At 38.4% G+C, this 26521-nt stretch overlaps 1 protein-coding gene across 1 annotated transcript; it reads left to right on the top strand.

Annotated features, from left to right (window-relative positions):
- The first annotated feature begins 5905 nt into the window (after positions 1-5905).
- On the top strand, positions 5906-14115 carry LOC104610066 (nucleolar/coiled-body phosphoprotein). Its single transcript, XM_010276531.3, has 5 exons — positions 5906-6227; positions 6634-6929; positions 7031-7120; positions 13260-13627; positions 13758-14115. The coding sequence occupies exons 1-5, from the start codon at positions 6050-6052 to the stop codon at positions 14020-14022; spliced, it is 1197 nt and encodes a 398-aa protein (XP_010274833.1). The 5' UTR covers positions 5906-6049; the 3' UTR covers positions 14023-14115.
- Positions 14116-26521: the final 12406 nt, after the last annotated feature.

The following is a 26521-nucleotide window of genomic DNA, read 5'->3' as shown; positions in this document are numbered from 1 at the left end:
TCTTATGAAATAATATTTTATAACATCATTTAAGTTATTTTCATTATTTATTAAATAATTATTATTATTTTTACTAAGTAGAATTAGTTATTATTTAAATAATAATAAACATTATTCAATATTTATTATATTATTATTATTATTATTATTATTAAATAGGCAACAGTAATGAGGGCATTAACATCATTTTATCATGTCTGAAATGCGTTTGATTTTGGTAAGACATGAAACCAGGTCTTGGTATTTCAGATTTGAATTTGTGTTTCAGATCCTCTAATTAGACGTAAACGTAAATGCTGATGGGGTTTGAAAAGAAAAAATTTCATACCTTTGATGTCTGAAAAAAGTTATGAAACGCCACTTTACTTTCAGCGATTTGTCTTTTGCTTTCTTTTCTCTAGCTACTTGATTGAAACAAAATATGATGAATAATTAGACCTAGCAATTGGGTAAGGTTTGGGTTGGGTCAAGACACTTCAGGTTGATTCTGGGTCGGGTTGGCTTTCGAGTTGGGTTGACAAATGTTGCACAGGTCAATTTGGGCCATCCCTAAAAATAATTGGAAATTTAAAAAATAAAGAAAAATACAGAAAAATGCCAAAATTAAAGAAATTAACCTTAAAATCCTAAAAATAAAATAAAAAAACTTGGAACATTCAACAATTCAAAGAGTAATGATAAAGTGTAAAGACTAGATAGTAAAGATTAAACAGTAGAAACTTCTAACAATATATAAATAGTCCCAATTAGACCTGACAATCGGGTCAGTGGATTAACCCATGACCCAACCCAACCCAACCCAGTTTTTTTTTCTAAATTGGGTTGGGTCATTTTTCTCATTCAGATAGCTAAATATGAGACCCTAGCCCTATTTTTGCGGGTTGGAACAACTTTTTGCTATGTCTATGAATGATACAACGTGGATGCATGGGAAAGTAGAGGATCCCAACCCCTTACTAAATACTATATATCCATTCTAAAGCACCGGTTCAACTTTTAAGTAGCTCATTGGTTTACAAATCATTGATCCATGGATCCAATGTATTGAAATATGCAACACTAATCAAAATTAAAGTGATTGGACTTTCTTTAAATGGGGATCGCTATGGTTGTGAAAATTGAAGGTATTAGTCTCAGGTTGTTAGAGGGGACACTGGATCATGAAAGAATCTATTAGATTTTGATGGTTCCCGTAGGGATGGCAATTTCCCCCATCCCCGTTCGGTACCCGACTTCCCTTACATGATGGGGTTGGGGATGGGGATGGTGATAATATTTATTTATATTATTTATATTTAAAATTTTTCTTTATTTTAAGTAAATTTATTTTTTTAAAAAATATTGTTAATTAACAAAATTTGGGGATTCAGGTCCCCACAAGAATTCGTCTCCGTTGGGGATCGGAGTTGGAGGATGACTTTATTCCCAGTGGGGATTAGGGTCAGGAACGAGAATTTATTTCAAAGTTGGGGTCGGGGGACGGGGAATATGATCCATGCCTTGAACTTGCTCTGTTGCCATTCCTATTCCCCCCAACAATGAATAGTGTTGGTAAAAAGAGGGAGGAGGGTATTTGAGTTGAATAGAGAAAAATAGGTAGGATAGGGAATGAAGTAGAAGGGGAAGCAAAATATAATGTTTGATTTTCTTTTTAATATAAAATAAAAAGAAATAGAGAAGGTAACTCTTCATCTCCTACTTGTAAAATGGAAATGTTTTGGCCATGTTCATTTACAAATTGGTTACTTACCCGAGTTAAGTGTACTTACCCACGTAAATGTTTCTTGAGTAGCACTTATCTGGGTAAGTTCATGTACCCATGTTCTTTTGATTTCCAAATAAGTATATAAAAACTTTTTTATCCATAAAAAACCAATGTTAAAATGAACAAATTCGTCTTATTAGATTTTATAAAATTTTCCTTCAAATGGAAAAATTACTTATTCACCTAGGAGATGGATAAGCTTTACTTGGATAACTTACCCACTATAAAGTTGATAAGTGGAAAAGAAATATCCATTGACCAACTTTCCCCTCTTATTTAACGGTAAACAAATGGAGTCGAAGAAATCATATGATATAACAAATGTCACTCCTTGAGTGGGAGGACATTGAGTCCGAAGACAAAGGATCCGAACGATCCAACTAGACCTATTCATGGGCCAGGTGGGGCCAGGCTTTGTATATGTATCAACAGAATACATTCAGGCTTGAGCCTAAGCTTAGTCCTCATATAAAGCCCGAAGACTGGGCCTGAGCCCGAGTTCGGCTAGAAATTTGAAAATAGAAATTTTTTTCTTTTTTATTCAATAAAAAAGTGTTTTATTTATATTAAAAACCTTCAAGACTCAAAAATAATAAACATCACACTATTACTTGAAAAAAGAGAAGAAGAACAAAAGAAAAATATTGTATATATATTTTTTATTATTTAATATATAGTATCAAATCGAGCTCGGACTCGGTCTCAGGCTATGCTCTTTTGAAAAAGCTCAAGCCTAGCCCAAAAAATATTGGGCTCGATGCTTCAGGCCTGAGTCTAAACCCATAAGCTTAAAATTATGACCAAGCCCAACTTATAACGGGTTGGGCCGGACCGGCCGATTAACAGGTCTAGATCCAAACCAACTCATTTGCTTCAGCCCTTAATATTAGGGTTTCATGTGTTCTTTACTCTCTAATCACAAAATGTTAACACCAACTTGTATGTATTATTGCCCTTGAAATAAAAAGATAAAAGGTGAAAAGCTTGAAATTGACAGCAATTGGTTTTATAAAAAAAAAAGAAAAATCCTAGTGGGAGCAGGTATTTGTCTTTGATCAAGTAATAATTTAATACCATGACCGAGGTTTGAAGCAACCATCTCTGGCTTCGTACAAAAGAGACCCAATCTACTGGAAGAAGGAAGTACACTTGCCTTAAATTGATAATGCAGATGAATCTTTTTCTCTTTCCGTTGGAACACACACTCAGGTTTTGTTTTCTGTTCTCCAGTTTCTTACCTCCTTGGTTTGCTCAAACGCTTCAAAATTCAAATCTTTCTGCTCCGTTGCTACCTTTCCAAACAGAGGATTTGATAATATACACACTTCCCTCCAATCACATTAGCCAAAGTCCACGTGAAAAGATAAATTTACTAGGGCTGTTAGATTGTGAGAAGAAGTGACTGATCAGATGGATAGAAGCCTTCCACCAATGCTAGAGACCATCATCAATGATGGGGTGCCATGGCATGCTAGTTGAAGAACATGGGTTTGTTCAATTGGGGCACCTATTCAAACATGTGATGGCATGAATCATATATTCGTGGCACGTGTCATATTTTTGGCAGCCACTGGATCTGAACCCCATGTGGACCCATAACCTACCCCACTTTGGAAAATATATAAAAAAAATGGGAAGAAAAAGTTAGGATAGAAGAATGAAAGGTGGGTTGGTTTCCTGAACCACTTTCCTCTCTTCTCCCACCTCCAGTGTAGCCTAGTGCTTGGAGCTTTTGTCTGTAGAGAATATATGAGCTTGGATGGCCGTTATACTTTCCCCATCATCTCTCTCTCTCTCATATGGTTTTGTTGGAGAGATGTCGTTGTTGTGGGAGGACAGAGGAGTGGTTCTCGTTTTCTATTCTATTCTAGATATTTTATCTGGTTAGGAAGTTTTGTACAAGCAAGTTGTGTAGACATGAGAGTTATTTTTTTTATGGTTACATGACAAGAAACAATACAAACATACAGCGGCCTTTTTCTAATATATTAATATTGTCTTAACACCACCTTAATCCTCATCTCACGCCTGACCCTCAGACACAAAGCCCAAGTCCTGACCCACAAGCCCATTCAAGTTGTCTTGGCCTCTCGGGCCAGAATGGTTATTTTAATGGGGTTCATTAGAACAATGTTGTATTTATCAAGACAAATTAGGACAATCTTGTCAGGTTTTGATCAGATTGAAAAGTCACACCAATCAAAATAGCCATGAGCTAAAGAGTGAAGCACCAAATCAGAATACCTAAGTATTGCTGATGGGCCTCTTTTGTGTATCAAACCAGAAAGAATCATCAGTCCATTATGCGAGCCCATTGGGCCAGCAATTCTTTTGCTGTGAAAGCTAACATCCTTCCTTTAGGGGTCTGAGAGGTATTAACTGATATTGCAATGTAACGTCAGGAGCATCGCAACCAATAAACTGAAGATAGACGTTCTGCAGTTGGAATCATCAATACAGGAGGCCAACTAATTCATTTTATACTTATACTTCTTGATGATTTCAGAATGATAAAATAAGTATGTAAATTTCAATTGGGAGCAAAGTATGCTACACTTTTCAGATAATTAGTTCTAGACTGTGAAATGACAATGAATATCAAAGCATAGATCAATTTGGAGTCAGCAGTCAGCAAGCTTACAGGTTAGAACCTCGTTATTCATTTGGGCTTTGTCTGGGCCTTACGCAAGATATATAGGCCCATAAAAGGAGGCAATTTATGATATGGTGTTGGTCTGTTGGATAAATGCTCGACCAAATCATCAGTAATAGCATGGTGGGGAGCATGCTCGTCAGGAGAGTTCTTGAACTCCAAAATAAACATGACAAATCATGGTGCTCCGAATAATCTGAATTTGATTGAAGCTATGATTCAAGTTGGGACTTCTGAGTATTTTTATTGAAGGCAATGTGAAGAATCTCCTATTTGGCGATTCAATTTGTTTGATTTTTTCAATGTTGGCGACCAACTTGAGCCCAACGTGACTATGGTATGGTTAAACAAAGTGAGCTTGACCTTAGCTTCGGGCCTTAAACTCTTAAATCCAATCCAGTACATCCTACGTACGCGTGCCAATTGGACTGGATTTGATCCAATCTGATCCAGCTCCATGTGAATCCATTACAAATGGACCAGGTCCAGTCCAAGCTAATGAATATTTTGGATTATTTTGAACCAGTTCGATTTAATGTATGAACCATCCAATCTGTTCAAGTTTGTTTTAATTTAGATTGGTTTCAACCTAAACCTGCTTCATTGACACCTATATTCTTATCTTATATTAATGGATCAGATATTGGTTCAGTCCAACTCAATCCAATATAATTTCATTATGGACGGATTAGGTCCAATTCAATCCAATAAATATTTTGAACCATTAAGTCTGAATTAGTCCAATTCAATATGTATTATTAGTCTATTCAATCCATCCAAATTGATTTCGGAGAAATAGGGATTTGTCCAATACAAATTTTTGATTTCCACTGCAAAACTATAAACATTCAAAAGGTCAACAACCCACACTTATATACCAACGCTCTTCTATGAATTGATATTAATTCTGAGTTGGCACCTACCCCACAGTAATTTGACCCTACAAATCCTAACTCTGGGCTGATCAGTCATTTTCCCAATTGATTTCGGTTTGAACGAAGTACAATAACTGATCCATTGACACCCTTAATCCTACGGAGTACGGACCAGGAAAACCCCTACTACAACTCTAATTTTACCATATGGATTGCAAAAAGGAAATCAGGCTGTTGACTGGTTTAGCTACTCATAGAAGACTAATCCACATAAATCGGGATAGGAGTCATCAAGTTGCTCCGAAATGCCCAAGGCTTGTCTAATCCATTCTTTTACTGCAACCAAAAGAATTTGAGAGAGAGAGAGAGGATCTATTAAAGGATACTCTTGATCCGGGTTTTAACACTCGTTGTTGGAAAGATTACTTCAACGGTTCAATCGAAACGGTTGGTCGAAGTTTCGAACTAGACTTGTTATTGTGTACTTGAAAAAAAAAAAACGCTGTTTGCTTGGGTTCAACCGGTTAACCCAACCCTCAACGGAGCCACTCAACCGATTGTTATCGGTTTGGCTTGAGTGAGATTGTAGTCTAATTGAACGGGGAAAAGCCCGTCTGGGTTAAGTTGCTCAGTCGATCGATCCGAGTAAGGGCCGTAGGTCAAACTGGTTTTCAACTTTCATAGGTTCCTCGGTGAAAGACGCTCGTCGGAAATTCCTGAACAGGATCAAACATTCTGGTGCGCGTTCTGAATTCAATGGCAGAAAACCTGTTTCAAGGGTTGCCGCCTCCATCAAATCGTCCGCCTCAGCCTTCGGTTTCAGAACAATCTTCTGAAGCTACGAAGAAGGAGTCATCTCCGGTTCCAGCTCCCGCTCCCATTCTCAAAAGCGCTCTCAAACGAGAAAAACCTCCTCCCGAACCACAGAATGATGGTACGACATAATCAAGGAAACACTTCTGTTTTACATATCATTTGATCCTTATGCAACTAAGCCTGAATAATTGTTATTGGTTTTTCTAGGGTTTTTAGGGCTTGAAATTCTATAATCTGTTGAAAGCATCTCAATTTCTAATGAAACTTATTTGCAAGTATTTTTTTGAACAATAACACATTTCATTAATCAATCAGAAATATTAATTACAAAGGAGGAGATAGACTTTCTTATCTTCCCAACTGAGGCTTGAGCCCCCCTGAATAAAAGTTAGAACTTATTTGCAAGTATTTCGGATTGATTTATTTTTCCGGTGTCATTTCCATGGACTTCTATGTATTCTTATAACCAGAGTATTGGTTTTACTGTTTTTTTAACACAATTGAATATTGTAAATTATGAGCAGCTGCTGTTGCTGCACCACAAAAGCGTTTGAGGTTCAAAACAACGGTGGATGCCTCTGAGACACAGGTAATAGAAGCGATGCAGAAGATAACATCGCATATAAAGAATCCTGCGAAGTTCAGCAAAGCATCCAAGCTTGCGATGCAACTTATTCAGGCTGGTAGTGTTAAGCAAGGAACTAGTGATTATTTTTTTGCCATACTAGAAACTGCAATGTCTTCTCCAACGGCTTGTACAGACCCTTCGTTGCGAGCAGACTATCATGCTTTATTTTCGGCAGCCCAAGATGTTAGCGATGTGAGGGTTTAGCTCTGGATTTTCCAGTTTTGCAATACTCTTTTTTATTTATGTGCTAAGGTTTGTGAGGTGGATTCTCTGACATATTTTTTTGCTTGCAGTGCCTCAGTAAGAAGCAGAAAAATCAGTTAACGACATGGACAATTAGAGCGGTGGTGGCAAATGACCTATACACAGATGACAGCTTTGTGGTATGCACATTGGTATTAGTAGGCATTACCAATATCATGCTGAAATATAGATATTAAACTTCTAAGTATTGACTTGAAAACTTTGCATACTGGATTATTTTAAAAGGAGATTTGCATTAATTTAATATTGTACATATTCACATATTACAGTCATTTGGGCAGGCCTATTTTTTAAACCGGGAGAAGAAATTCCTATGAGAAGGCTAACAGATTTCCCTTATGTAAAGGTTTTTTAGGACATCTTTCCATGAGTGAGTCTGCTCCATTTTTTTTGATCAATAAGTGAGTCTGCTCCATTTGTTGCAAATAGTAGGTTTCTAATTAAAGCACTTCCCTTTTACATAGTGTACAAATTGTGCTGCTTTTTCTGGCTTTTGCAAGTAAATCAAAATGTTTGCATATTTGAACACTAGCACATGCAAGGATAATTGATTGTCCCTTGCATTTATAGTAAAAAATGCCAACAATGCTTGGGCTTTCTTTCATGAACATAAGATCTTTTTCTATATCAAATCCTTCTAAGAACGTTTAACAGTTTTTCCGGCTAAGAATTAAAATAACACTCCAGTGGTGTCTCATGGAATTAATATCTGCATCATGATAGTAAGGAGAATAATGAACTCTTGTCCCCCATATAGCCATATGTGCTCTCTGTGCAAGAATGATAACACAATGATGGCACAACAAAGGATAGATGCTAAGAATCATTTAGAAAATCAAAATTAAAGACTGAGGCCACTATCTCTAGTGAGTTTAAAATAGTACTTATATTACCTAATCTTGTATGTCAGGATTGTTTAAGCTCTCTGGTCTCTAGGAAGAAAATGTGATTAATGTATATTCTAATAGGTCTTCTATTGACTATCAATTGCCTTTTTGGTAGGATGTTTAGATATTATATAGGGAGGACTACTGAAGTATCATTAGGTCCAAACTCCAAAGGAGTAAGAAGAATATGACCATAAAAATATCTGTGATTCTGTCATTTTGCTAAAAAGGTAAGATTGTTAATCTGTTGAACTTAGAAAGCCATGTTAACTTTATGAAAGCAATTCCAAAAAGGAGAAAGGGCTTCCATGGTTCAGAGAGTGTTGCAATCACCTTTCAATAATTGTGATCTTTTGGCATGCTGGTAAGGTCTTAAAATATCTATAATGATTTTCTCATTTTTTTTCTAGATTTTGTTATTTCAAGAAGTGGTTTAAGAATCAGCAGATGGGGTTAGGGTTATTAGATGATTACTTAGGTTGGGGACTAGGGATTGTTAAGGGATTGCTGAATTTGTTTTAAGCAGTGTTTTAAAAACCAGACAATCAATTGTCAAATCAATGATGAGTTGATGACCAGGTTTACAAGAAAAGGTAGTTTGGCTCTAATTTAACTGCTATTTTCTTATGAATAATTGCTTTTTTATTGAACTCATACTTCAATTGCTAATTGCTAAAAGCCAAATGAACTGTAAGTTTGAAGAAAAAAAAGAGAACAAAAAATTACAGAATGCATCACACATTTAGAACCCAATGCAATAGATGCTTTTTTTGGGCAGATTAAAAAGTACCATTATGTTCTATATCTGCTACAAACTATTGGCAACTTAAAAAATACCAATTATGGTAGGTTTGTTTTTATGTATTTTTGGAATTACCTTTTTTTTTTTATCAATAACTGTGAATTGGATTGAATTAAAAATATGAGAAATATGAGAAATTACAAAGCAAAGGGGCTAAACCATCTTAGCCCCGAGTACAACCATTGAACACCAAAAAACAATTACAAAACAGCCCAAAATATAGAGTTTCTGTTCACCCCTTGCCTAGCTAGACCATCTGCCAGTGAGTTTGTGCTTCTCTTTACCCATTTGTACTGAATTTCAATGTCCTTAGCCAGCCACTTAAATTTTCTCTTTTCATTGCTGTAATTCCATATCCTAGAGTTATCTTCTTTTAACCAGTTCACCACAACTTCAGAGTCTCCTTCTATGATCAGCTTATTAAAATGCATATCCTTGACTCTTTGTACCCCTTCAAGAGCTGCAAGCATCTCAGCCCTCAAGGAAACTTTTGGAATTTGGAATTACCTATTTTCCATATATTCAGTGTAAATCATAACATTAAATAAAATTTATCCTTTCCATGACTCATAACATAGTTAGGACAAATCTCTCTTCTTTATTTCTTTAAAAAATTCCCAATTAGCCTTAATGTTATCACACTGTTATTTGTTCCTTTCTCTTCATGTTGAATAGTGGAAAACATTATATAAAGGTATGAAATTTGACCCTTACTTTTTGTTTTTAGTTAAGTTAGAGGTGTTTGAATTCTTACTATTTTCTCCTGGGATTACTATATGTTCATTATTTCTCAAATTGTGTAACATATATGGATAGGTCTGACCAATCCAACCATGGCCAGACCGGGATGTAGGATGTATAGAAACTTCTGTTTTATGGGCTTGGAACAGGGTTTGGGAGTAGACCTATTCATGGGCTGGGCTCAGGCTTGGCTTTTGCCAAAATTTGAATGGGGCCCAGCCTGAAGCCCAAGCCCGACACAGTGTAAGTCAGGCCCAAAGCCTGGCCCGTGAACAGATCTATTTGGGAGTTAATTATAAATCTGTAAATCATGTTTAAAGTAAGAGGATTTATGAAGAATAGGATGAGTCAATTATCTATTAAAAAAAGTATAGGAAGGTTGGTACCAAATCAACTTTAAAAAGGAAATTAAGAAAACAGAAGGGAAGAAGAGATAAGTCATTGCTGGAGTTAGCACAACAGGTTCCTTGGCATCAGCACCAACCAAAGCATGGAGTCTGCACCTTTGGATGTTTGAATCACTCCAACAGCAGTAATAGAAAAAGAAAAGGCCTTAAATATACTTATGAAAAGGAAAGGCCTTAAATATACTTATGAGAAATGGGGAAGGGTTAACTAGCCCTTCCCTTTGTTTTCCTGCTTTAAGACCAAGAAACACCACTAAATCGGAAAGTAGGCAATCCTAGTTGACATAGGACTATGATTTTGATGTGCTAATAATAACTTCTAACCCAATTAGGGAAACTATCTTCTAGTTTAATTAGGAAAACCAAATTCTAATGTGATTAGAAAAACTACTAGTGTTTGAAATTTTCTGACACTAGTTATAAAAAAATTTACAATAATTTCCCTACTATTTATAAATACATAAAAATTCAGAAAATGTCTTGCTTGTCTCATTGACAAATTATCACTTTGATTGGTAGTCTGGTTTCTATTTCTATAACAACCGTAACTTAATAATAAAATTTCCAACTTATTCCTGGATAGGGACTTGGGATGATTTCCTTCCCTATTAGTATACTTCCTGCAGTTGTTAGGAAGGATTGAACCTATTTTATATGATATAACTTCCCCCTCTCTTCAGTCTTCATACCTCTGGTCATTGGCTTTCTGTCTAAAACCCTGAAAGGCTCAAAAGAAGCTTGATCAACTTATGTAATTCTTGAGTACCATTTATAATTGGATGAAATTTTAAATTTCTAATTCCAAGCAGAATAAATAATACAATTTATTGCATAGTAAGTTTCTATAATTAGTACATGTTAAAGAATGGAGATCTTACAGGAGCATGCTAGCAGAATATCTCTGAGGTGGTTGCAGCTCCCTCAATGACCAATACATGGGCCCAGAGCCCCAGACTAATCTCTATGCAGGCATTCCTAATTTCCTTTTCAGGTTCTTTGGTGGCTATTGGCCGTAAAAGTTGCTGTTTATTATTAAGCTGACAACAGAAAGTTCTCCCAATTGTGAAAATTTCCATTTCTTCTAGATAGAGAATAGGGAAATAAAGGTCTATTTCTAGTTTCAACTTGCTATCTGCTGTAAGGAGCCAATTTGTTGGTAATATGCCATATACTGAAGAAGAATAGAAACTACAAGCAAGATGGTTAAGCTCTCAACCACCTCTTAATGGCACTTTCAGAAGTGTCATCCCTCAGTTTTTTTTTTTTTTTTTTTGTTTTCACCTGTCAAAGGTTTTCTTAGAGTTAGTAACCACACTCTTAGTAACCACAGCGGAGTGCCTTTTAGCCTAAGAGACTAGGAGCCCACTTAGGCATCATCTAGGTGATGTTTTTTTACATGATGAAGGGTAATTTTAGCTTAGCTTTTTTCTCTATTCTATTTATGAATAGGCTTGTTTCTGTAGCATACATGGGCTGGGTGAGACTCTGGTATCTGCAGAAACCACACTAGATGTCCTTGGGAATCAATTATTACCATATTATCTATCTTCTCTTGCCATGTTAGATATGATCCTCAAGTGGGGAATAGGGTGAAGTTTTGGGCAGATTTGGCAACCTCTAGTAATGGAAATCTTTCTTGGGACCTCTATTAATGGAAACCACACTAGATGTCCTTGTGTACCTTATCCAAAATTTGAAGTTTGAACCTTGTATTCCCCCTTTGGGCTCAGATGAGAGGGTGTAGACTGTAGATCCCCAACTCCAATGGTGTGTTTTATTCTTTCCTCAAACAGCTAGAGCCAACCAATAGCCATTTTCTCCCTCGCCTTTCCCTTGAAAGCAATTTGCGCTGGCCCCTCTCCCCTCAAAGTTAAGGCTTTCTGTTGGAAAGCCTATCTTCAAATCATAAACACCTGTGACAGACTCCAAAAGAAAAAGAAAATCTTGGCAAGGTTCAAAGTATCGATACGATACGCCCCATAAAAAAAATGTCTTTAAAAATCATTAAAAAATAAAACACCTATTTACAGGTGTTTTGGGACCCTGGTTTATTAAAATAAAAAAACCATTAAAAAATGTCTTTAAAAATCATATTTTGAAAAAAAAACTAAAAAAAAAACCATTGAGCGTGTGTTTTTAAGTACCGTTATGCCCCTGCCGATACACAGGGGCGTATCGATACTTTGAACCTTGAATCTTGGTGCTTTACCCCATATGTGTGTGTTTTATGTGCTCTAATCATCTTTTTCTCTCTAGACATTATGCATGTCAGGTATGGAATCACTTATGTTCTCTATTCAGTAGATGTTTGGTTGCACCACAAAACACAATGAATCTTTTTAAACAAGATATTATGGGTTGTCATACTAAAAGAATGAAATTGCTATCACACTACTGGTTATCTATGGGTTGTCTTAGTTCTAAAGCAATTAGAAGTTGATTTAGGTCAGTTTCCTAGTCCAATTAGATTATGTAAAGGGATATCTGAGTTTATAAGTTGAGTCAATAAATCAAGATACTGTAATTTTATGAAATCAAGTTTGGTTTCGTAAATTCCAGTTGTTGCTAGTATATTTTTTTCCTCTTTTTTCCTCTCTCTCTCTCTCTCTCTCTCTCTCTCTCCTATATTTTCTTCTAAGTGAACTATTTCTTCGCTGTTTACTACGATAGCAAGAGTTCTCTCTGATTTCTTATCATTCTTTGATGGCCGGCAAACTTTGTACTTGTTTTTCCATCCCCATTTTTCATCCTTGATCACCTATTTTGTTTGATAGTAAAGATAAAATTCATTTAGGCTATGTTTGGTTTGAAGGAAAAGGTAGGGAAAGGAAGGGAAGCCAATACAAGGTTTCCCTACCTTTTCCTTCAAACCAAACATAGCCTTAAGTAAAAAAGAAGGCATAAGGAAAGGTAATAAGACATCACCTGAAGGATAATTAACTACAATAAAAGCAAACAAAACATCGCTCAATTACCAATCAAAACAGACCACCCCAAAACCCCAAAATATAAGCCTCGTACAACAATGACAAGCAAATTAACCTTCGACATCTTACTCAATCTGTTCAAATATGCCCTTTACACCTTTACCTTGTTTATGCGATATGACATGGTTTAGCTGCACCTTAAAAATTATTGTACTTTACATATAGAAAACACCAAGGTTGAGGCACAAGACAATCCCCAAAAAGTGCCTTATCGTCCAGGCATAACCTATGCATTGCCTTGGCAACCATGATATCTCTGGCTTGATTTTCATCATATAATGTTAACATTTTATGCCAAGTTTCTTTTGAGAATGAGGACAAATTCATGAGAGAAGAATAGAAGTTCTATTGATGATCTTGTGTTTTTTTTTTTTTTTGAAAACACGTGCAAATTTATTTGAAATGGTGCTTTTATTTGTGGCACTATCATTCAGTTTTCAAAAGCAGCCGGACGGATAAAAGAATACATATCAAGCCTTCCTGTTGCAACCAAGGATGATGACATGGAAGAAACTGTTGCGCTAAAAGATGAGGGAGGAGGAACAGATGCAAATGGCCAAGAACAGGAGACTTGCTTATCTGTTTCTCCTGAAGCACATAGGAAAGAAGAGTTCGATCCTTTTGGGCTAGATGCCCTGATTCCGAGCACATCTAAGAAAGATGAAAAAGCCATAGGAAAGAAGGAGGTGACCGCTATGAGCAAGAAGGTACAGGAAGAGGAATCTCTTGGATTCCTCAAGTCACAGAGAGAAGCTTTAGTTCTTTGTTTAGAGATTGCTGCAAGGCGTTACAGAATTCCATGGTCAGATTCAATGCTTCTTATTCTGCATCTTATGCCTTGTTTATTTATTATTTTAACTTGCACAGGGAAAGAAACACAGTGGTGTTAATGCTGTAATACATCATACCTAATCGTGTTTTATTTCCTTCAGGTGCCAAACTGTCATTGATATCCTAGTAAAGCATGCCTTTGATAACATAGAGAAGTTTACATCACAACAACGGAACGCAATTCAGAAACTTTGGGCATCTGTACGAGAGCAGCAAGCTCGTAGGAAGCAAGGGAAATCTGTAACTGGGAAGCTGGACATGAATGCATTCGAATGGCTTCAGCAGAAATATGCTAGCGAGAAGATTAGCATTCGGCATGCTGTGGGTGGAGGGGGTGATCGTCGTGCGGAACAGTGGCTTGGTTAATCAATTACCACCGAAATATCAATGTAAAGTTGTAAACTACTTAATCTATAAAAAGATTAATTTAACGGTTCGATTGAACCAGTTGCTCAAAATTTTGAACTAGCCATGTTATCCTGGTTAGAATGGTAAAACAGTTTTTGCTCGGGTTTAAACTTTAAAATATAATTTAGATATTAGAAATAATCCAATAAACCAGTCAATCAAGCAGTCAAATTCACTGATCTGCCATTGCCTTAGCTGTTACTGGTCTCTCCTTGGTCTTCCACCTCTTCTTCACCCCATCCCTGTCTCCTCAGTCCTCTTCCACCTCTATCTAGTCAGTCCTCTTCCACCTCAGTCCTCTTCCACCTCTATCTAGTCACCTTCCACCTCAGTCCTCTTCCACCTCTATCGCCATCTCTCTCCTCAGTCCTCTTCCACCTCTATCTAGTCACCTCACCTCACCTCACCCCATCCCTGTCTCATGATGTATCCTCCCTCATCAGTCCCCTTTCTCCCTTTCCCCCAACTTTGGTCTCTCTACTCCTTGACATCCCAGCAACCCTTTCTCTCGATCTTGGACTCTCTTTCCATTCCCACCAATATCATAAGACCTGTTTGTTTTTCGAATTTTGAAGGGGAAAGTCGGTCAATAAGATTTTGGTTCTAATTGACGATTCCCATATTCTTTTTTTCAAATTTATTTAGAATATACGGAAAATTCATTTTTATTAGGTATCACTTATGTAGGTAAGTGATATCAATCTCTCAGGTGAATAAATAACTTTGAACTTCTAAATTCAACTTTTTAACATATTGAACGGTTTAACTTGTATTCAAAAGTATTGATCAAAAGTTTGGAATTTGCTTCACATATTGTGCTTCAGCAAAAGCCTCAGTTGTAAGTAGGGGGTATCCAAAAACATCGGAATCTGATTTAATCATCTAATTGGCGAAAACTGGAATTAGAGTATGATATAGGAATCTTAAGTCAGGTTTGGATTTAATTCAAGTCCATTTATATTTCTTTGAGACAAAAAAAAAGAAATTAATATTAATAAATTTATATAAAAGTTTTATTATAATTTATATATTGTAATATATAAAACTATATGTATTTTAAATATACTTTGGGTCTAGTTTGGTCCCTGAACTTTAAAGTGTGACAATTCAGTATCTAAACTTTTAAAACGTGACAATTCACCTACCGTTAACTAGCTGTTAACTAGCCGTTAAGTGGCATTTGAAAATACACAAATACCCTTCAAGTGTTAATTTTCTTTATCAACCATCTAAACATTGACAAAAAATTAATAGTCCCAAATCCTTGCCTTTTCCATTCAAGAAAGTTGGGGTCATGTTTGAGTGGGCATTCCGGTGACCCCAACTTTCTTGAATAGAAGAGGCACTGAGGCAAGGATCTGAAACTGTTAATTTTTTGTCAATGTTTGGATGGTTGATAAAGAAAATTAGATGACATTTAAAGGGCATTTTTATCTTTTTCAAATGCCACTTAACGGCTGGTTAACAGTTAGTGGTCCTACTTCTTATGTGTCAACTTTAACCAAGCCAACATTTTTAAGAATTGAACAAACAAAAAGACCTTTTTATGTGTCAATATTTGGCTTCAGTGGTCCTACTTCTTGGTCCACTCTAAGTCCGATAGCATTTGGTGATTAAGATCTCCTTTGATGATCGGCCACAACTTGGAAATGTATACTAGCATTCGGTTTATACAAAGGTATTATTAGAATTTAGATTGCAGGTAAGTATATTGTTGGGTGAGAATTGTTTTATTGCATTTCTATGTGTTTTAAGGTATATTATTTTGATAGAAAATTCCAGCCCATCATAAAAAAATATAAGAACAATCCCAAGTAATTAAAAAAATTAGAAAGGATAAAAAAAATGGAAAGAAGACTTTTACCTGGGTAAGTTATTTACCCAGGTAAATGCACTTAATCGGGTAAGTGCATTTACCCATGTTTTTATTTTATTTTCTAGGTAAAGAAGGCAATGGCCATTTTAGCCATAAAAATTCATTATTAAAAGGGACATTTATCCCATTCAAGTGTTAGTGACTTTCTTCCAGGTGGGAAAATTATTTACCCACTTGGGAGATATACCCAGGAAAATAAACTTTCCCTGGTCCCTACATAAATTTGAAAAAAGAACATGGGTTTCTTGGTCAATGGGAATCAAAATCCCATTGACTAACTTTCCTCCTTCTCAAAATCCAAAAAAAGAGCGCCCCCTCAATTGTTTTATGGGTATTGCAAGCTTTCTTTTACATATGCAAATAAAGGAATGGCAGGCAACTCCCATGAGAGAGATAACGCAAGCATTCTTGACAAATACATGGTCTATATATGCACATCGAATTAGAAATATAGATTTGTGATCACAAATGATATTGGCTCAAGTCCTTGCTATGGGTGCATCCCCTGACTCTAGTTTTGAAACAAGTTCATTGATCTTGAGTGCCTAAGAGTTTGCATGGTACTAGACCTGTTCATGGCCAGACTCAGGGTTAAACTTTTGCGAAAATTTGAATGGGCCTATCATGAAGAGAGCTTGAAACTATGTGAAATCCCCGGTCCATGAACATGTGAACAAGTCTGCTGTACAAGTAGAGTCAGGCGACTTGTTACAAGTGGTAACTTCAAAGACTCGACATGAGTTTTGAACCTGTAACACATTCTCTCAAATAATCAATCATTGTTCCTTTTATACACGATGAAAGCATATACATAATGAACAAAGCATTACTAAAGCTCTGTTCAATGCAATGTAACTACGAACACCTCAACATGTTGTCATACTTGTGGTTATGGAATAGCAGCAAGTGTGCTAGTTGTTAGGAATTTCTCACTTCTGAGAAAAATTTTGCTGTGTATACATCAGTTAAGTGACTTGTTACAATCAAAACTTCTATGCAAAATACAAATAACTGCTTTGTTACTTAACTTAATACAGGTGATTCTGGAATCTGCTCTTGTAAATTTACCGAGCCTTGTCCATTTCTTATACATTCATATGTCATGTACATGGATAAACCTCAAGGCGGCATTTGTAGGCATCAAAAATTTTGTACAATGTGTCAATATTGCAAATAGGCCAGATGTTAAAATTCAAGGTGAGATCCCAAATTTATAAATAATTCAAGTCGAAATTAGGTGGGTTTTGTTCATGTCCAATTCTACAAAGGGAGCGTTCTTTTTTTAGATTTTGAGAAGGGGGAAAATTGGTCAATGGGATTTTGGTTCCCATTGACCAAAAATCCCATGTTCTTTTTTTAGATTTATTTTTTTGAGTATCACTTACCCACTTAGGAGGTGGATAAATAACTTTTCCACCTAGGGGGGAAATTGCCAACACTTGAATGGGACAAAAATACCCCTTTTAATAATAGATTTTTATGTCTAAAATGGTCATTGCCTTATTTACATGAAAGATAAAAGAACATGAGTAAATGTTCTTACCCGGGTAAGTGTTTCCTAGGGAAAACTTACCCAGGTAAGTAACTTACCAAAAACAGGGCCAAAAGAATAAAGTTCAAAATCAATGGACTCAAGTAGATGCACTAAAAGGGTATCTAAACTTCATACATATAGGCCTTGTTCGCTTTTCGGTAAGTTACTTACCTAGGTAAGTGTTTCCTAGGAAAGACTTACTCGGTAAGTGCATTTACCCATGTTCTTTTATTTCCTGGGTAAATAAGGCAATGACCATTTTAGCCATAAAAAATCATTATTAAAAGGGGCATATTCATCCCATTCAAGTGTTAGTGACTTTCCTCCAGATGGAAAATTTATTTACCCACCTAGGAAATATACCCAGGAAAATAAACTCTCCAATCCTTACATAAATTTGAAAAAAGAACATAGGTTTCTTGGTCAATTGGAATCAAAATCTTATTGATCAACTTTCCCCCCTCTGAAAATCCAAAAAAAAAAAAAAAACCGCCCCCAAAGAGTTATTTAGAAAGAAAACTAAATAAGGAGTAAATCCTATTCAAGATGATTAGTCTAACCTTAGTTCTAAAGATAAAGAGGAAATCTTATCTCCTAACGGACTTGGCTTTGCTTTACAAAGATCTCTAAGGTGCAACTTCAATAAGATCTACAAGCATCGATTTAGGAAAAAATTTCAACTCTTGGATCGTAGAGCACTCTCAAATTCATTAGAGCTCAAGCTTTTCAAACCTTTATATTGAGTCTTTAAAGAAAATGAATAAGAGATTTTCTTATTATAAAATTGATTATACCTCAGAGGTTTGTATGCCATTCTTTTAAATATCATAAATTTGATATTTGTCATCATTTTCTTTGTTTTTGGATTTTTAGATAAGGAATTTGTGTTGTTAATATGCTAACACGAGTCTCGAAAGGGGCATATACACCCTTGTTCAAGCATCACTAAATTTGGCTAGATTAAAAGTTTTGAAATTCGCTTCTCGATATTTTATTTGAAATACTTTTTGGTAAAATTCAAATAGGATAGAGAACATTTTGGTACGGGTTAAATAATTTGATAAGTTGATTCAACTATTTTAGCTTGTTCAAAAAACCTCTAGAGGCGGGATTCGGTCCCATGTCTGCTACAATCAGCCAGAGACCTATCAACTATCCATTTGGCACCATGTTCCATGGGGTTATCAACTAACCAGTTGGCACCTTGCGAAAAAAAGATTAAACATCAATGTAGTAAAATAATGGTTAATTAATTAATGAAGCTGGGTGGGATCTAGGGATGTCAATGGATCGGATGAAATGGTAAACCCTATTTGGCCCGACCTGGTGGGATCAGGGTAGGGTTGCACTTCTTTGACTCGAGTTGGGCTCGGGTTGGATTTGGTCTTTGGATGACCCACCCCGTGGGTCATGATACCCTGCATATATACAACGTATTCTTTTTAGATCTTCAAAGCTATTAAAAATATAATGGAAATGCTACGGGTTGGGTCAGGTTGGTTCAAGTTAAACCCTATAGGGTCATATTGGGTTGCAGCGATTAACACAGAATCCAGAGTTGTGAGTGAGTTAGAGCAAGACAAACGATGAAAACAATTGGTCCATGGATGGAAGTGGTGATTGAAAACTTCTTCAATTGCATACTGCGCAAGCGTGAGGGATTCGTAACTTCCACCGCAAACCATACCACCGAGGAGATGGGAAATGAATGCTTTCATAATCTGATGAGTGTTGGCTTGATCGAGCCCGTCTACGAGAGAGGATGTAAAGCTGCAAAGTGGTGTAGAATGCACCCTTGGATTCAACATATGGTGATTTCTGTCATTAAAGAATTGAGATTCTTTAACATCAATTTGAACAGTAATCCCATATCTCCCGCTAAATTTTCCCGATCTGAAAATGGCGTAGATGAATTCTCTCACCGAGCATGCTTGGTAACAATCAATATAGAATCTCCAAATCTACAAAATTTCTATCACGAGGACCTGTAGACACTATTTAATGTGAATGCACAGTATCTTGATTTCAAAAATGATGGCAAGAGTGATGAGTTATCAATGATGAGGAAGTTGGTTGTTCTTCAACTGGGTAAATGGCAGAGATGGTTGAAGCATCACATTGAGGTGGAGGATGAAGTTTTTCTGAAAGATTTTGGATCTATGAAGCATTTGAGTTATTTGAGTCTTCAGGGCGTTTACGGAATAACGAAGCTTCCAGCTTCAATTGGCAAGCTCCCAATATCAAAATTCTGGATCTTTGAGCATGTCAAAATCTGGAGGAACTGCCGGCCGGGATAGCTTGCTTTCTTATTCCATTTGGCCTCCCTTTATAACAGAGAATGAGTTCATACAAGCCTTGCCATGTCAGCATTCGAAACAACATCATAACAATCAAATGATGGTAATCGCAACAGACAGGATTGCCTTCTAATGACCTGTAACAGTAAATATTCTGCTTCAGAGGGGCACACGTAGGGAACGTGACACTCTCCCCTCCTTGATCATCGACTCGTCCTCGAGTCGAACATCCGGGAAGCACTGACGGAGATGGTCATAGAGCTCCCAAGTAGCGTCCGCCTGCGGCAAACCTTCCCAATGGGCTAGCACTTCCGTGGCAACTTGGTTACCTCGCCGAACCATCCTTCTATCCATTATTTTCTTTGGGTAAGGAAGAAGAGACCCGTCGGGCGCTGTGGGCGGTAGGGTCGTCTAGATTCGGGTCGGGTCCCCAACAAGCGGTTTTAACCATGAGACATGCACAACCGGGTGGATCTTACAGTTATCGGGCAAGGCAAGTTTGTAGGCAACCTCCCCAATTCGGGCCAGGATCTAGAACAGTCCGTAGTAGCGTGCGACAAGTTTCTGGAGCATCGAACAACCACTGTCATCTGTCTATATGGTTGCAGCCGGAGGTACACCCAATCCCCTACCCGGAAGCTTCTTTTGGACCTCTTTCGATCTGCGTATCGTTTCATCCTATTTTGTGCTCGGCTGAGATTCTCCCTGAGAATACGAAGAGCATGGTCCATCTGTTTTAGCTCTTCTTCCACCACCTAGACGCGAGTAGTGCCAGGCACATAGGTGAGGAGGGTCGGTGGCGGCTGTCCATACACTACTTCATAGGGGGTGGTGTTGGTGGAGGAATAGTGTGAAGTATTGTAGCACCATTCCGCCAAAGGCAACCAACGGGCCCAGTGTTGAGGCCGCTCACCCGCAAAACACCTAAGGTAAGTCTGAAAGAATGGTAGGTTCCATTGTATGGATGCCAAAAGGGTTGCGGAATGGGTAGGCGAATTTCAAAAATTTCCTACCTTCTTCCAACTGGGAATCATATTCCCTAAATTTAGAATGCAATATTCAAGGGTCCAACTTGAACCATAATCGAACCAGATCTGAACTAAAAGACAAGGGAAAAATTATACTTGATCCAGAGAAGCAGTATCTCCTAAAGTTGGTGTTCACGCCCAAAGAGGACACCAAGATCCACTCCTGCTGAAGATGACACAACAATATGTGGAATGAAACCAGTAGAGTGTGTCCTACACACTGAGTCCTTCGCAAGAATCCTCTGAAACTTTGAGCACCAAATCTTTTCAGTTCTTTCTGCTAAACTGATATCAAGAACTGATTTCTTGATTTCTCTCCTTCAAAGATCCAATCTTTTCAGAGAATGGTGGCGGCTGGAGAAGAATTCCTGAGATGAAGATGACGAATAATGCTTCTCTTCTCTCTGGAGAATGTATGAGAACCTATCTCAATTCGCAGCAAACTTTCTTGCCAAAAACCCTAGGTTCAAATTATGTTGTTTCTCTCTTAGGGTTTCTCCTCTTTTCTTTTTGATTAAGAAATCTCCTAATTAGGAGTTATCCCAATCCAAATCAACATCTGGATAGGGGATGATCTTAATCCTATCTCAAATTAGGTTAGCTTACTCCTGATCTTATCAGGAGATTACCATATTCAAATCTGATTTGAATTTGGTCTCCTAGAGTGGATTAGGTTAAAGGTCCAATCCTTTTGCTAACCTTAATCTCAGATTCGCCCCTTAAGTGGGTGATCATATCAGCCCAGTTCGAAATGGGCTTTTGGCCCATTAAATAATCAGTGCTCAATTAGTTTCCAATCTGCTGCCCAGTTGGGCTTCTTTGTATGGTGTGGGACCCAAGCATTGATCTACACACCATCCACATGGGTTGGGCCCAGCCTTTATTACAAGGCCTAGCCAAATTCACTGAGAAGCTCAATGAACCCCTGAGCCCATCACATGGACCCTCTGGGCCCAACACTTAGATTAAGTGGTCCTTGGGCCAAGCCATCTTATAAAAACCCAGGGACTGTAGGCAGGTGCAAGATTAGCTCATTAGGTATTATCCTAAATGGCCTTACACTTAACCTCTCAGCCCATAATGATCAAGCACTACCCGACAAGGGAGGACCTCTCCCTCGGCTGCAAGGAACAGTGTTGCACTCTCCACTCACATGGATCCCAGGAATTAAAACCATTTGCAAACATTTTGAAACCATATATATATATATATATATATATATATATATATATTTTGCAAAAAAAAATTCCAACGATTGAAATCAACTACTGACAGTTTGGTTTCCATCAAAGAGAGTGCATTCCCAATCATTACCTTTGTCCGACAAAGGGGCTGATCCTGTCACTATGATCACCCACTCAAATGAATTCTCAGACTACCCCAATATGCCCAGGTTTTGACCCCCGCTAAGGATCTCACTGATTGGCATATCAAAGACAGCCCGATCCGACACCTAGTGAAGTACCATAATCGAATCTAGGGGTCAGGTGTAACTTTCTAGTTTTGCCCATCTGTTTCTAAGGTCCAGGGCAATACTGAAAATCTGGTCCGATTCAAGGATTCGAGTAATCCCATATTGCATGTGCCTTGGGTCTTACCCTGGTGGCCGAGACAAGCCATCCCAACACTTGGCAGCACACTAGTATCAGCCTTGGCTGGATAAATCTCCCCAGACTTATCCAATGCCTATGAACATTTAAAACTAACACGAGTCTCATTAAGTGTCCAGTTTTAGGGTCTTGCACAGAATCATACCAAACAACATGAATCAAACATGCACTTTATTTATTTATCAAAAGTACATCAAATCAAATTGAAGCTAAGGGCATACAAAACTGTCTAACAAAGTCTCGATCATTTTGTTGACAATTTCAGTCTGGCCATCCGTTTGTGGATGGTAAGAGGAACTCATATTGAGTTAGTTCCTTGCAACTGGAATAGTTCTTGCCAAAAGAGCCCTGTGAACACCGGGTCCCTATCACTGATGATTATGGTCGGCATCCCATGGAGTTTAAAAACTTCAGAGAGAAAAATTCGGGCCACCTCTTGTGTTGTGTAGGGGTGGTGCAGAGGAAGGAAATGACTATACTTGAATAGGCGGTCTACCACCACCATGATGATCGTCTTCCGTTCGGATGGGGGCAGCCCTACGATGAAGTCCATGGAGATTTCTGTCCAATTCCTCACTGATACTGGTAAAGGTTGTAGCAGCCCCGGAATTGGCATGTTCTCTCCCTTGTTTCTCTAGCATACCTGGCACTGCCTAATCCATTCTTTTACATGTTTTTTATACCCCTTCCAATAACAGACCTGTCGGATACGCCTCATGGTTTTTTGATAGCCTTCATGTCCCCCAGTAGGGGAAGAGTGGAGTTCTTCAAATAACTGGCTTCTCAATGGGGATTGTTCCCCAATCACTAATCTTCCTTGTCGCCATATCAGTCCATCCCTTACCTCGTATTTATTTTTCTCCCCTTCCTGTTGAATCTTCTTGACCCATTCTACTAACTGGGGATCTTCTCGGTACTCTGCTCGGAGCATATCAAGCCAATCCAGAACTGGTCTGGATACTGAGTCCAATTCTGAAGAGAATCGGGATAGAGAATCTGCAGCTGAGTTCTCTCTCCCTTTCTGGTAATGTATTTCAAAATCCAACCCCATAATTTGACTCAATAATTTCTGTAGGAAGAGAGTGTTTACCTTCTGGTTCATCAAGTACTTCAGGCTTTGGAGGTCTTTTCAGACCACAAACTTCTGTCCTAACAAATACTGCCTCCACTTTTGTATGGCCGCAACCACCGCAATCAATTCTTTGTCATATATTGGCCGCCCCAAATTCCGGGCACTGAGACTCTTGCTGAAATTAGCAATGGGTCTCCCTTCTTGTGACAGAACTGCCCCTATCCCATTTTCGCTAGCATCACACTCCAAGGTGAAGGGTCTCGTGAAATCCAGAGAACTAACACGGGCTGAAGTGATCCTCAATTTCAGTTCTTGAAATTCTTGATCCGCTTTTGAATTCCACCCCCAGGCTCCCTTCTTTAACAGATTTGTGAGTGGTTTGGCCAGCTTATCGTAATTTTGTATGAATTTATGGGAATACCCAGTTAAGCCCAGAAATCCTCTTAGTTTTGATATGGTTCGGGGGGTAGGCCAATCCTGGACGCAGCTCACCTTAGCGGGGTCAACCGCTATCCGTTGTTGTGTTATTACATGTCCTAGATAGTCCACCTGTGCTTACCCAAATCTGCACTTGCTTTCTTAGCATACAGCTGGTGGCATCTTAGGCGTTTAAGTACTTCTAGAAGGTGATTCCCATGCTCCTCTGCACTTCTACTATAAACAAGGATGTCATCTAAAAAAACTAGCACTGTCTGCCTTAAAAGGTCTTGAAATACCTCATTCATCAAGGCCGGAAAGGTTGAGGGGGCATTAGTGAGGCCAAACAGCATCACTAAGAACTCATAATGTCCTTGATGAGTCCTAAAAGCTGCTTTGTGTATGTCTTCTTCTTTGACCCACACCTAGTGATAGTCGGACCTAAGGTCTAGTTTCGAGAAAATGGTGGCTCCATATAATTCATCTAACAGATCATCTATGATAGGCATGGGGTATTTATACTTGACCATAAGGTCATTGATTTTTCTGTAGTCCATACATAACCTCCAACCCTCCTCCTTCTTGATTAATAGAACCGGGGAAGCAAACGGGCTATGACTGGGTCAGATCATACCTTTGGTTAGAAGTTCTTAGATAACCTTCTCAATTTCTCCCTTCATGAAGTGTGGGTGCCGATAAGGCTTCTGTCAAACGCATTGGGCTCCTTTGATTAGCGGGATAGCATAGTTGACTGGGCGGTGTGAGGGTAACCCAGTCGACTCTTTAAATACATCAGCATACTCTTCCAACAGTTGTACTAGGGAGGGCTGTTCATAGATTGGAACTGGGTTTGCCTTCCTCGGGTTGAGCTGCACAAGGTACACTGAGCAAGCTCTATTCAGTTACCTCCGAACTCTCTTCTCATCCACCACCTCTGGTTCTTTCTTCTGTAACCCTAGCAACACTCTCAGTTCACCTTTGTCAAGGAAGCTCATCGTCAACTTGGAGAAATTCCAAGTGACATCCCCCAATGTCTGCAACCACTGAGCCCCCAATATGGCATCAAACCCGAGGAGGTCAAGTAAGTAAAAATTGGCCTGTAGCAGAATGCCTTGAGACTTAATATTGATTCCCTCACACTTACCTCTCCCGGTGAGCTTTTCTCCACTGGCAACAGTCACTGAAAATTGGGTTCTCCAAAACTGCGACTTGAACCTTGTGTGCCACCCTGGAATCTAGAAAATTGTAAGACGAACCGTTGTCCACGAGCACAATGATTGGGTAGGAACTGATCATCCCTTGAATCCACATAGTCTGGGGACTGTCTATACCGTTGATGGCATGCAGAGAGATCTCTGCCTCTGTCTCCAGTCCTTTTAAGTCGGTTCCACTAAATTTTGGCAAGTCAACCTTCCAAAACTTCTGGTGTCCCCTCACTCTACTTCCGGTCTGAGATGATCCTTCTCCTTGTCTCCCTAGCTGGGCACCCATCCCTCGAGCGTTAGAGTCCTCAGGGAATCGGCATGGAAGCCCGAGAAATTCAGTTGTTCGGTGATCTCCGCCAATTGCTTGAGAATGGCCTCCTGGGTGCGTTACATGATCTCCTGCATCCTCTCTAGCCTGCTGAGACGTTCATCCACGTCGGCCATCTGATCATCCCGAGCTACTGCTAGCTCTAATACCAAGATGTCACGAATCTCTTCTCGTTGTCGAGAAGACAGGCTAGGGTTACCCCGAAATATGGTGATGACACCGCTCGAAGGGGAGACTCTAGAGGAAGAAAAAAAAATAGACAAATGTAGGTAATAATAGCTTGCTTTCTTATTCCATTTGGCCTCCCTTTATAACAGAGAATGAGTTCATACAAGCCTTGCCACGTCAGCAATCGAAACAGCCTCATAACAACCAAATGATGGTAATCGCAACAGATAGGATTGCCTTCTAACGACCTGTAACAGTAAATATTCTGCTTCAGAGGGGCACACGTAGGGAACGTGACATAATCGCATACTGTTCAATTACGAATCCATCTTGGGTCCTCCGAGCGTCAAAGTGATTTCAGCCCCACCATCTCCGTTGTAGCTTTCTGATATAAATATGGCTCCTGTTTTGTCGATGCAAACTCTACCTTCTTCGGTTTCCCCATCCAAAATCTGCCTTTATATCCCCAGTTGTGGCAACCTAGCAAACCAAATCATCCCCTCAACCCAGAAGACAACAAGCATGAAACCTAGAGCTTTGCTCCATCCAGAGCTCCATCGTTCAAACCATTGATCGAGTCTTCCATCAGCTATGCTGAGACGACAATCTGATCTCGTCTCAGTAAATCAACCATCTTGGCTATCACTATACGAGTCCCCACTCAGTAAATCAACTACAGGTACATTGCAGGTCCCTTTGCTCAACTCCTGTTTGCAGATGAGAAGCAAAGATCACTCTTTGTAGGCAAAGCAATTTAGGATGTAGCAATCTCTTTAATTCTTTGGTTTGGTCCTCTAACAAGGTGGAGATGTGGGGAGATGGGGGTAGATTTTTTCTCAATGTTGTTTTTGTACTTAAATCAGACATGTGTCACTTGGCTCTCATGGCCATTGCTCATGAGGACTCATTGTTGGCATATCGA

Source organism: Nelumbo nucifera, chromosome 1 (assembly GCF_055504915.1).
Source record: "Nelumbo nucifera cultivar China Antique chromosome 1, China Antique-T2T, whole genome shotgun sequence".
In the NCBI taxonomy this organism is placed as follows: Eukaryota; Viridiplantae; Streptophyta; class Magnoliopsida; order Proteales; family Nelumbonaceae; genus Nelumbo; species Nelumbo nucifera.
This window is presented reverse-complemented; position numbering and strand designations above follow the sequence as displayed.